The sequence below is a fragment of the Petaurus breviceps genome, unplaced genomic scaffold (assembly GCF_028583685.1).
Source record: "Petaurus breviceps papuanus isolate PSGF00001 unplaced genomic scaffold, PetGlider_PUasm1.0 216, whole genome shotgun sequence".
In the NCBI taxonomy this organism is placed as follows: Eukaryota; Metazoa; Chordata; class Mammalia; order Diprotodontia; family Petauridae; genus Petaurus; species Petaurus breviceps.
Window position 1 is genome coordinate 3,593,029 of NW_027185867.1, and position 12,557 is coordinate 3,605,585.

General features: G+C 38.7%; 1 protein-coding gene across 2 annotated transcripts; it reads left to right on the forward strand.

Annotated features, from left to right (window-relative positions):
- The first annotated feature begins 1,033 nt into the window (after nucleotides 1-1,033).
- On the forward strand, nucleotides 1,034-12,245 carry MMGT1 (membrane magnesium transporter 1). Of its 2 annotated transcripts, XM_069094277.1 has the most exons (3): nucleotides 1,034-2,275; nucleotides 9,464-9,528; nucleotides 11,858-12,245. In XM_069094277.1, the coding sequence occupies exon 1, from the start codon at nucleotides 1,125-1,127 to the stop codon at nucleotides 1,518-1,520; it is 396 nt and encodes a 131-aa protein (XP_068950378.1). In that variant the 5' UTR covers nucleotides 1,034-1,124; the 3' UTR covers nucleotides 1,521-2,275; nucleotides 9,464-9,528; nucleotides 11,858-12,245. The 2 variants fall into 2 exon arrangements, with proteins under 2 accessions (XP_068950378.1, XP_068950377.1); XM_069094276.1 differs by lacking the exon at nucleotides 9,464-9,528.
- The last annotated feature ends 312 nt before the right edge of the window (nucleotides 12,246-12,557 follow it).

A 12,557-nucleotide genomic window follows, 5' to 3' on the forward strand; every position in this document is an offset into this window, starting at 1 on the left:
CAGGTCTTCTTCCAGGTTTTCCCCATGGTTCTTTTCACTCTCCCTTGGCAATTTTATACATCTATATAAAACATATATCATATCTATGTTAAAACATTGTATGTGTATCTGTTCTCCCAGATTCCTCCCATGCCCTTTTGCACACTCTTGCCAATTTTATTCACTCCTAAGTTTTCAAAAATTATCTCCATTAAAATGACATATACACATAAAATGACATATACACAAAATGACATACACACAATATATATTTTGAGATTATATATCTGCAATATTTTGGGGTGCTATGTTTATAACAATAATTTAAGGTACACAATATTTCGAAATTATTTTGATATACACAATATTTTTTAATTTTATACACAATTTTTAGATAAATTCGGCGGTCATGTTGATGGAGATAATTTTTGAACCTTTAGGAGTGAATAAAATTGCCAATATAAAACGAAAAGGGCCACGGAAAGAAATCTGGGAGAGGGGTAGGGCGGAGAAAACAGGGCCCCGGAACCGGAGGAAACCAAATGTGGCATTAAGCTTCAGAGCTAAAAGGGGATTGAACAGAGCTATATAAATTCCAAATATTGTTTGCTATTATCTTCGTCATCTAGTTATTTTACACAAAGATGACGAAATTAAACCGCAGAGGGGAGGAACTTTGGCAGGAGCGGCGAGGTCGAGGAAGAATTCAGGTCCTGTGACGCACAAGCCAACGCCCTTTCCACAGCGTGGGACAGGCCTGGGAAGAAGACACGACGTAAATTTTGTTCAAACGTTACGTGCTGCAGAGGACTAAGAGGACTACGATTGGGAGGGAAAAAAGAAAAAAAAAGGCTATCCGGCTCTTTTCGTTCCTCACGGGGTCTACAAAAACCCGCGAGACCTCCTTAGAATCTCGTGTCCTTTCCCCCAGGCGTGCCCTTCCCTTCCCTCTTCTTCTGCTCCCTCCTCCTTCCTTCCTTTCCCCCTCCCTTCCCTCTCTCCTTCCGCTTTTTCCATTCGCTGAGCATCGTGACGTCATCACTCAGCGCCATTAGCGCCACAAGCCGCGGGCGCAGGAGGAGCTACGTAGCCGTCGCAGTCACCGTCGTAGTCGCCGTAGCTGTTCCCTTCGTTCCTCGGGAATCATGGCTACTTCTCTGTGGAAAGGGCTGGTGGGGCTGGGCCTGTTCGCGCTAGCCCACGCTGCCTTCTCTGCTGCGCAACATCGTTCCTATATGCGCCTAACAGAAAAGGAAGATGAAGATCTGCCCATCGATATCGTCCTCCAAACGCTGATGGCTTTTGCAGTTACCTGTTATGGTATAGTCCATCTTGCAGGGGAGTTTAAAGACATGGATGCTACTTCAGAACTGAAAAATAAGACTCTTGACACATTAAGGAACCACCCATCTTTTTATGTATTTAATCATCGCGGCAGAGTATTGTTCCGGTCCCCAGATATGGTGTATTCTTCCAATCAAGATGCTTTGTTGTCGAGATCTACAGTGAAGTTACGAAAACTTGAACCTCTGCGTCGTTAAGATTATTCGTGTTACAATAACCCGGAAAACGGAGATATAATATTGGAGTTTTGGGGTATAAACCAGTTTTTAAAATATCTACAGCAGACTTTATACTATAAATATAACCAAGGACTTTGTTTGTACACTGTTAAAGAAATGGCTGAATTGTGACTTGGCAATGCAGTATATAAGTTATTGCGACAATTATGCTGTGAAACGTGACTGACCTTTCATACTTTAAACACTGTTTCATTTGATTTTTTTTTCAGTTAAAAAAACTCATTTTTAGAAGTCAGACACTTGAAAAATTTCATCGAAGAACAATGGAGTGTTTTGTAGCAATTTATTTCCTTTGGTTTGCTTACACGACAATTTTAAGGATTTTTTTTGTGTGTGTATGGAAATACTGTGTGGACTACTGAATTTTTGCATCAGAAGGGTGGAAAAAGCTGTTGGTCTTCAGTTTTTAGTGTTAAATGTGCTGTAACTGCTTAACTGCAATGGTCCTTTGAGACCAAAATGGTGGCTCTTCGGGTTTTTTTTCCCTAACCCTTCAAAGTGGTTACACTTAAAAGTTCCTTTCAGTTTTATCAGTGACTTTCTTCTCCCTACTCTCATCTCCAAGCTGCACCTCCACCAATCGAAGATAACTGTCATGTTATTCGCTAACCTCTCTGGAACTTTATTCAAATATGCTATTTTACTGGGCACTTCTGTGGCAGAGATTATTTGCCCTAACAGAAATTTATCTAACAAGCGCAACTTGCTTAAAGGTACTTGTGTTGCTTCCTTTCTCTAAAAATTTTCCCTAATTGTTTGTGTAATATGTGTAGTAGCTGAGGATAAATCCTTAAAGATACCATTATTTAATTAAACTTCCTTTTTCATAGTTCAACTAATCAGTTTTTCCCTGTTCTTAATTTTAAACATTACAACATATTATTAGTTTGTAATTTATTGAGCCAGTGGGTTAGAACAGTAGTCAGACTCATTGTATGAAGAGTTCCTCTATTAAAATTTCAAAAAGAATTGAGACAAGTTCCAGGGATTTGGAACTAATACTTGTACTTAAATGGTATCTAAAGTAAAGTCTAATAGTATTGCACAACTTATGACTCATCGCAGGCTGATAGATTTTTCATTTTCATTTTACATATTTGAAGGTGAAGGTGAATTTAATTTGATTCCTATTTTGTATTAAAAAGTAATTGTTTTTTTTCTTAAAAGAATCATTAAATCTTAGATTGTTAAAGTTTTGCATAGGCCTCTTTACCATAATATTTTTTTCACTATGCCTTATAGGTCCAAATGTAATTACAGGTAGGTTTACTTCCTTATAGGATAAAATCATTATTTGATTCTTTACAGACTATTTCTTTAAATGTAAAGGTGACATCAGCAACAAAATTGTAGTTTTTCAGATGAGAGACAATATCATTGAAAGTTTTCTGCTGACATAACACTGATTCTGCTTTTCTGATAGGAACCAAACCAGCTGAAACTCAGTTATAATGCCAATGAAATGCATTTAAATCTGAACTATGAGGCTGAAATCTGGTAATCAAATCAAAACAATGTGGAAAGCAGGTTTTTCAAACTGGGTTCTTGAGTGCTACTTTTTATGAAGAATTATTGAATAGGAGAGACTACTTTCTTCCCTTTGTTTTGGATCTCAAAGATGCCACTTTTTGCTTTAATTCTATGTGTAGTGAGAAATGAGGTAAGAAATACCACCTGGGGGGCAGCTGAGTGGCGGAGTGAATAGAGTTCTGGCCCTAGAGTTAGGAGGACCTGAGTTCAAATATGGCCTCAGACATTTAATACTAGCCATGTGACCTTGGGCAAGTCAACCCCAATTGCTCTCCAAAAAGAAATACCACCTAGAGACCCATTATTGCCATGAAAAATAAATGATTGTCAGTAGCTTTAATAATGGGTCTGAAGTTTAGATGAGATTGTTCTAATTATTTTGCATAGTTTCTTTTGCCACCCAAATGATGCCCTATTTCTTAATACATTTTGGGCATTCTGTGTAATGGGTGCTTGTGCCTGCTTAGATTTACTAAAGCTTTTAGGAAAGTGCTTGTCACAGTCAAACAGTTGGACTTGAAGCTATGTAATATGCTCATTTGGGTCCTGGTTTAAACTTCTAAATAGTTTTGGTTGCAGTCAACAATCATTTATTAAATGCCTGCTGTTGTACCAAGCAAAGTTAGAAACTTGAGATACAAATACAAAGAATGAAATAATCTTTTCTCAAGGAGCTTACATTTTATCAGGGAAGAGAAAACTTAGAAATATAAGCCTATGTAGAATAAATACAATTTAAGGAGGGCACCAACAGTTGAAGGGAATGAGGAAAATCTTTTTATAAAAGGTAGTGCTTGAGTTAAATCCTGAATGAAGTAAGGGATTCTATGAACTCGAAGTAAGGAAGGAGTACATTCTAGGTATGCCAGGTCATGGAGTTTAAAAATGAAGTGTATGTGAAGAAACAAGAAGGCCAGTTTGAGCAGAACATACTCAATGTTGGAAGGATAGTAATGTATAATGACACTATATTTGAGACCAAATTATAAAATATTTTAAAAGCCAAACAAGGTTTTAAAATTTTTTAATTTTATTTTTAGTTCCAAATTCTCCCCCTCTCACCTCTACCTCCCCTATCCATTGAGAAAGTAAGAAAAACCCAAACCAGTTACTAATATGTATAATGAGGCAAAACAAATAATCATATTAGCCATGTCCAAAAAAACCCAAAAAACATAAATACCTTCAAACTCTGTATCCACTGTATCTCTTTCTGAGGGTGAATGTTTCAGCATGAGTCCTTTGGAAATGTGATTGGTTTCATTGTGTTTGTCAGAGTCTAAATCTTTCAAAGTTGTTTTTCTTTGTAAACAATAGAATTTATACTTGATTCTAGTATCAGTAGGGAACCACCAAAGTTTATGGGCAGGGAAATTATATGGTCAGACATGCTTTAGGAAAAGCACATTGACAGTTCTATAGAGGATAGATTAGAGTTGGGTGAACTTGAGGAAGGGAGATCTAGTAGGCAAGAAGTGATGAGGGTCTGAACTAAGGTTGTTGTGTGACTAGTAAGAAGGGAATAGATAGATGTGAGGGATGTGGATGGAGAAATGGAGAAATTTGGCGAATGGTTGAATATATAGTATAAGCAAGTGAGGCCGAGTGGTGAATTTTGATCACTAGAACAATGTCAGGTACCCTCCATAGAAATAAGGAAGTTCAGAATGAGGTTTGGTGGGAAAACAGTTGTTTTGGACATAGTGAGTTTGAGATGCCCATGGGACATTTAGTTTGAAAAAGCAATAGGTATTGGTTATGCATGGAATTGATAATCAGGAAAGAGACAGGCCAGATATGTAGTTACTGCAGTCATCTGTCAATAGGAATTAGTCTTGGGGGAGACACCTAGTGTATTTGTAGACAGAAGGGAAGAACCCAGTTGATAAGAGAGCCTGAGCAAGTATGTTAGAGATTAGTCAGGTTTTAGAGGAAACATGATGGGAATGATATCAAGAACAAAGGTAGAAAGATTATTTTTGTCCATTAAGGCTTTTCCTCTAAAGTGGGTGAAGAAGAGAATGAATGATGATGAGGTTTAGTGGATACAGATGACTTGATGTGGAAGACCTATTTTTAAATTCCACTGACATGCATTAACTCTTTGACCTTTGGCAAGTTACTCAGCCTCAGTTTCCTTCTTGGTGAAATGAAAATGACAGGCAGTATGATAGTGGATAAAGACATGGGATCAGATCCTGTTTCTTTTACTTACAGGCAAATCACATTTAAACTCTCAGGTGTCCTAAGCAACTTGGTAAGACTATAAGGTTTAGAGCAGGTGCCAGTCTGCTCTGGTAGAGGGAATTCTTCACCAGAAGCTGCCTACACCTATGAAATCATAAATCCAAAAAAAGGGGGAAAAATAGTAGAACTGGTCCAAAAACAAAGGGAATAGCAATGAGTAATACATACTTTGCCAACTTTGAATTGCTGCATTTGTTAGTTATTGTTATTAGAAGAGTTGAGGCCAGTCAGTAGTCTCAATCTTATTGGTGAAGTAATAGTCTGTAAGTAATAAGTTCCTGCTATGTGCCAAGCACTGTTCTAAGTGATAGGGATGGAAAGAAAGGCCAAAAAACCCAAACCCTCATTCATTTATATTCTCTCTCTGTCTTTCTCTCTCTCACACATCAGTTTCTTCTCTAATGAAGGAGATGACATGGAAAAAAAAAAGATATATATGTGAGCTATATTGGAGACAATGAATAAAGGAAAGTTACATTAAGGTGAATTGGGAAAGCCTTATAGAATATGGAATTTTAGGTGGGACTTGAAGGAAGCTAGAGAATACAGGAAGCAGAAATGAGGAAAGAAAATTCTAGGCATTGGAGGCAGCCATTGAAAATGTCCAGAATAAGGGGCGGCTAGGTGGTACAATGAATAGAGCACTGGCCCTGGAGTCAGCAGGACCTGAGTTCAAATCCAGCCTCAGACACTTAAACACAAAAACTAGCCGTGTGACCTTGGGCAAGTCACTTAACCCCAATTGCCCTCCAAAAAGCAAAAAGAAAATGTCCAGAATGGGGAGATGGATTGCCTTCTTCAAAAAACAGCAGCAAAGAGACCAATGCCACAGAATTACAGTGAATATGGGGAAGAATAAGGTATAAGAAGGCTGGAAAGGTAGAAGGGGATGTTATTAAGGGCCTTGAATGCCAGAGGATATTATATTTGATTCCGGAGGTGATAGGAATCTACTTGAATTTATTGAATAGGCATTGTGTGTTTGTGTGTTTGTGTGTGTGTGTGTGTGTGTGTGTGAAACAGACCGACAGACATGATCAGACCTGTGCTTTAGGAACAACAGTTTGACAGCTGAGTAGAAGATTGTCTGGGGTGGAAGAGACTGGAATCCAGGAGACTGACCATCAGGCTGTTGTAATAGTCCAGGTATGACTTGAGAAGGGCCTACACCAGTGTCAGAAGAAAGAAGGGAGCATATAGGAAAAGTGAAAGGAGACTTCGCAATTGATTAGCTATGGGGAAGGAAAAAAGGAATAGCTAAGGATAATACCTAAGTTGTGAGCCTAGGTGACTTGAAGAATGGTGGTGTTTTTGATAAAAATAGGAAAATTATAAGGAGGGTAGGGCTTGGGAGGAAGATAATGAGTTCAGTTTTGGACACATCGAGTTTAAGATGTCCATGGGACATCCATTTTGAGATGTACAGTAGGCAGTTGGAATTTTGAGACTGGAGGTCAGGAAAGAAGTTAGGGCTGGGAATCAATCATATGGATGATAATTGAATTCATGGGAGCTGATGAGGTTACCACATTAAATACTGTGTTTCCGCGATAATAAGACACTGTCTTATTAATTTTTTGGAAAGAAAAACACCAGAGGGCTTATTTTCAGGGGAGGGCTTATGTTGTCCTGCCTCAGCTCTCCTCCGCGGCACTGCTCTCAATGGTGCCAGCAAGCAAATCACTGGGGAAGAACAGGATGACGCGCTCACTAATGCAGCTCGGAGCACGGCGTGCGTTTCACCGGGGGGGGTGGTGCATACAGAGGGTACCGTGATGTAGCGTGTAGCACAGGGGATCACCTTCACTACAGTAGCAATCTCAATAGGGCTTATTTTCGGGGGAGGGCTTATTTTCGAGGAATCTTACACAGTAAGGGGAGGGCTTATTTTCGGGATAGGTCTTATTATCGGGGAAACACGGTAGTATAGAGAGAGAAGAGAAGAGGACCTAGCACAGAGCCTTGGTGAGCACCCATGGTTAGTGGGCACGACCTGGATGAAGATGCAGGAAAGGAAACTGAATAGGAATGGTCAGAATCATGTCATGAAAACCTAGAGAGAAGACAGTATTGAAAAGAAGGTGATTGAACATGCTAAAGGCTGCAGAGTGATCAAGGATCAAGAAAAAAACTATTAATAGGCTGTAATCTGCTGCGGTGAATAGGTTTATTTGGTGATGGAGTAGTTGAATAGAGTGGAAAGTAATTTGTGGGCTTGATGAGAAAGGAAAGTTTGGAAAAGAAATTGTGGGGACTTAGAACATGAGTTAATAGAATGATTGCTAAGTTCCAAGTGTGATCATACACTACAATTTAGTTGTGGATAAAATCAGCTTAGTATTTTGATCTTTTTTTATGCTGTTCAGCAACTTTAGAGCAGAAGTGGAGAAATGAGATGGTGGAAATTGCCTAGAGTTGAAGATTTAATCAAAATCATAGGGAAAAATGGCAGAAAGTTTTTGTTTCAAAGGTGGTGATCAGTGAAACATTAAAGTGGCAGATGATGGGTTAGGGCTTTGTGAAGCCATAGTGGGAGATAAAGCCTGGGAGAATGGGAAAGACTTAGGGCACTAGAGATCACTATAAATATGACTAGGTTTATTGAGAGTTAAGGAGTGAGAAGGTGAAAGAATAGGAGGTTATGTTTAGAGAATAAAATGATAAAAGTTCAGACTTTTGGAAGTGGTACGTACAGTATTATGGTGAGTTCTAGTACACAAGGGTATTGCTAAAGTGAGAGTGGAGAGAAAGTTGTTGGAATTGATAAGGTCAAGTAATTAAGGGGTTAGACTCGTGTGGTGGTCAACACTGATATTGTAGCTTTTGAGGATGATGAGGGACTAGGATAGAGGGGGAAAAACTATAAAGTAGGTGCTTTAAGTTGTTGAGGAATTTGGGATAATTATGGGCCATGAGATGACAACAAAGTTGGAGAAAGGGTGCTTTGGAGAAAAAGGACTTTGAAGAATAAAATATTAATGAGGTATTGTGTTAGAAAAATAGCCTGAGGGCCCTGGTTGGGGAAACATGAATCTGCATGCACTGCAGGCCTTATAAGTCTGTGGAAGATTGAAAAGGATTGGCCTTCCAAGGGCGTACATGGGACATGAAGGCCTTCATGGGACAGCTACCTTTCAGTTTAAATAAGGAGGTAAAAGAGGATTGGAGATCATTTTAGAATGCAGAAGGGATTATTAAATATAAAGATGCTCAGTTCCCTTTTTGAGCCTTTTCAAAGGATTCTTCAGCATCATTCTGTGGGTTCACAGACTTAGAACTAGAAGGAACCTGAAAAGCCATCTCTTCCCACTCTTCCTCTCCAGGGGAGGACCTGAAGCCTGGTGAGGCCTCTTACAGCCCAGAAGTGCTACAAGCAAGGCTTCTACTTCACTGTCCCATGCTAGTTCTTAACACGAGTTTGAGAGGCAGTGTGGTGCAGTGGAACGATCATTTACTTAGGAGTTAGAAGACCTTAGTGTAAATTCCATTTCTGACATAACTGGATGATTTTGGGCAAGTGATTAAGTTATCTGGACATCAGTTTCCTCATCTGTAACATGTGACAATTGGGTTATATGGGCCTTTAAGGTCCCTGCCATTTCTAAATATATGAGTCTTGATGTGAGATCTTGAATCAGTACCTTAAGCAGCATTATACCTCTCCTTCCTGCCTCTGCCTTTTCTTTCCTAAGGTCTGACCCTCAGAGGAAACTGAAAACATTGTATGTTGTGCAGTTAGATGCAGCCTACTATTTTTTTGGGGGGGGGTCTCCTCAAACTGAGGTCTTAGCTCACTTGTGCCCTCTTCATACTTCAAGCTAACGTCAGTCTTAATAGCATCAGAAAATATGATGAGAATTGCTCTTTGTAGCTCTCTGGAATTTGTTCCCCTAGCTTTCAGTATAGTAAGCAGAGACTCCTGTTCTTTGGCTGTCTGGCTCCATCATTTTTGGTCACTTCACCTCCAAAAGACAGACTTGGAAAAGCCTGTCCTACTTTCCTGAACTCTCAGTGAAGAACAGCTCTTCCCTTTTTGTTTTGTTCACTCGTGTCCAACTCTTTGTGACCCCTTTTGGGGTTTGCTTGGTAAAGATAATGGAGTGATTTGCCATTTCCTTCTCCAGCTTGTTTTACAGATGAGGAACAGAGGCAAACAGGGTTAAGTGACTTGCCCAGAGTCACACAGCTGGTAAGTGTCTGAGGCTGGTTTTGAACTCTCAAAGATAAGTCTTCTGACTTCAAGCCCAGGACTCTATCCGCTTCATCACTACCTGGATGCCCAAAGCTCTTTTCTACCTAGGTCTGAAAGCTGTCTCTTCTCTCTCTGCCTCCAGTTTAAGACTGATATTTTTTTCTCTCTGTCTTGGAGGTCTGCATGTTCTTATTTCATTTAACTCTGGAGCTGGTGCTCTATTCTCTGCACCACCTAGCTGCTCCGAAAATTATTTACTTTATAGCAGATCACAACTTTAAACATTCTAGCTGAGACCCCCCTGTCTTTTGGGGGGTAAAGGGTTGATTTAAAAAAGCTCAACCAACATGACATGAATGCAGATGTGTACAAGGTATTGATAGTTTGGTAATAAGAAATGAAATGAATAGGAAATAAGAAAAGAAATGAATGCCAAAAGCATATAGACTAGTCAGAATTGTCACATCTATCAATATTTCACAAAGTTTTTCAAGAAAAGAGTCTTAAGGTGCTTGACACGGTGAATATTAATCAACTTCATGAGAAATGAGACTATGTAATTTTAGTAGACAGAAACCCCGAAATTACAGCTGTTTCAGTCATTTTAGAATCAGATGCCTGTGAGCAGTCAAATCATTTACTTGTTAGAGCAAAATTCACAGTAAATGATAAATTAGAAGAGAGTATAAAAATGAGAAGATGCTATTTGTGATTGCAATAGTTTCAATCTGAATGTATTTTTAAACTTGTTGCTGAAAATAGGAAGTAGAAAAAAGTAAAGTAATCTACATTATTTCATAGATGCATTTAACTTATGTATAATGATTGTTACAATAAGTTGGTCAAGAGAACCCAGAAACTGCATTACATGGCAAATGTTTAATCTTGTAAAGCACAAGTATATGGCAACTGAAATTTAAGAGTATAAAAGTACAAGTACTGTATAGACTCTTTTTTAAAACATTAGAGAGAAAAGAAAAACAAGCCTAGAGAGCTTAGTATGAAATTTAGCTAATTAATTTATATTGAAAACATTTATAAATGAAACCCGGAGGACAACTACCACGTAAAATGAAACATATGTCAGTGTTTGTTTTATTTTAATTTTTTTTTCTTTTTGGAGGGGGGAAGGCAGGCAGTTAGCCTTAAATGACTTGCCCAAGGTCACATGGCTACTAAGTGTTAAGTATCTGAGGCCGGATTTGAACTCAGGTCCTCCTGACTCCAGGGCCGGTGCTCTATTCACTGTGCCATTTACCCACCCCCATGTCAACGTTTATATGGTATTGTTTTCATCAGTAACAGTAGTAGAATTATTACCTTTGATCTGAATACTTCAGTACCTGGTATACTATGCAAAAACATGGCAGTTTCTTCATCTGGCAGCCAGATGAAGAATGGCTGGATCTGATGAAGTATATGCAAGAAGAAATAAATGTGGGAGGTGCTACAGTTTTAAAGACATTTAGGTATATATTTTCAAGATATCTCAGAGAGGAAGATTTCAAAAGAATAAAAATAGAGTATATTTACCCCTTTTGTCCAAAACAAGCTTCCAAAATGATAACATCACTATATTCTAATTTTCTCATCTCTATAAAATCTTTGTGAGTGTAACCTGTGCAAATGAGTTTTTCTTTGATGAAGATATGAACAAGGAACATACAGGCTTTTGAAAATTAATTTTTTTTTGAGGGGGGAAGGCAAGGCAGTTGGGGTTAAGTGACTTACGATCACAACTTTCAGCATTCTAGCTGAGATATGTACTGTCTTTTTTTAGGGGGGGGGAGAGAGAATGCAGGTTGATTTAAAAAAGCTTAAAATATTTGAATTAGCAAAACAATAGAGCCATAAATGTTCTTTACAAGCCTGGCATTTTCCACACATATATTAAAATTATTTTAATGTTAGATTCTCTGGCATACCACTGTGGAGATAGCTTTTTGTAGTGCTCCGTTGAGTGTTGACATCAAGTGAGGCATAAAACAGACACATGCTCATTGAGGGATGCCCTATGGTATGTTGACTAGAAGACTAGTCTTGGAGTTAGGATGACTTCAGTTCTTATTAACTGTGTGATGGTGGGATCATTTACTTAACTTCAGCCCTCTAAGCCTATAAGTTGCAAAAGAGTTGCTGACCTGCATCATCGAAGGATGTTTACAAACCATGAATTCTATACTAATTTTGTTCATCAGTCTGGTGGGAGGAATTAAGACTTGACTAACAAAGAAGTTGAAAATGTGTTGATTAGTCCTTGAGTGGTGTTGGTACAGGTAATGTCACAAAAGAATAACACGATTTTCTTTCTCCTTCCACTCACTAGAATAAGCAGCCGAAGCAGAAAATGACAGCCCCAACAGACAACAGATGGCAGCAGCAGCTTGGCAGAGAAGAAGGCACCGTTCCACACGACAGCTGTGCAGAAGGGATGGAGTGGCAGCAGCACGAGGGACTCTGGGAGCACACTCAAGAGACTGAGATACAGAGCTGAGAAGCAGAAGTGCAGCTGTTTGCTGGGAGACAGAAGCAGGAGATGTGTTCTAGCTATAATGCAACCTTCCTCATCTTGGAGTTCCATTTGTATTCCCTTCCCCACCAGAGTGGAAATCTGAGTTAGTGTACCTTTGTGTGTATGAAGGGTGGGGCTGAGATTGACTCTTCTACTTTATTTTTCTTTGCTTTTCTTTTCCAATTAAATGCTTTGCTATTTAGTTTATTGTCCCTGTCTGGTCTGTTGGTAGAGAATATATTTGTGGAATTTTTTTTCTCAAGATCCTTACAAGTATGGGTTTATAGATTATATTGGATTGAACTAAAGATACTGCAGGGATCCAGTGAAGTTGTTTTTATCTTGATCTTTTGAAGACTGTGTACATTTGTACATTAGTAGACGTGCAACAATAAATTACATTGCTTAAGTTGTTTATACTAGAAGCATTAAGGACTTATTTTTTCTTTCAATGTCTAAGTAATAATTTGGTGACATTTTTTGTCACAGGTTGAGGTCTGTTAGCAATCCAGGC

Bases quoted from the DNA above. Each gene is read 5' to 3' on its own strand.
- MMGT1 (XM_069094277.1), top strand. From the start codon at position 1,125: ATGGCTACTTCTCTGTGGAAAGGGCTGGTGGGGCTGGGCCTGTTCGCG.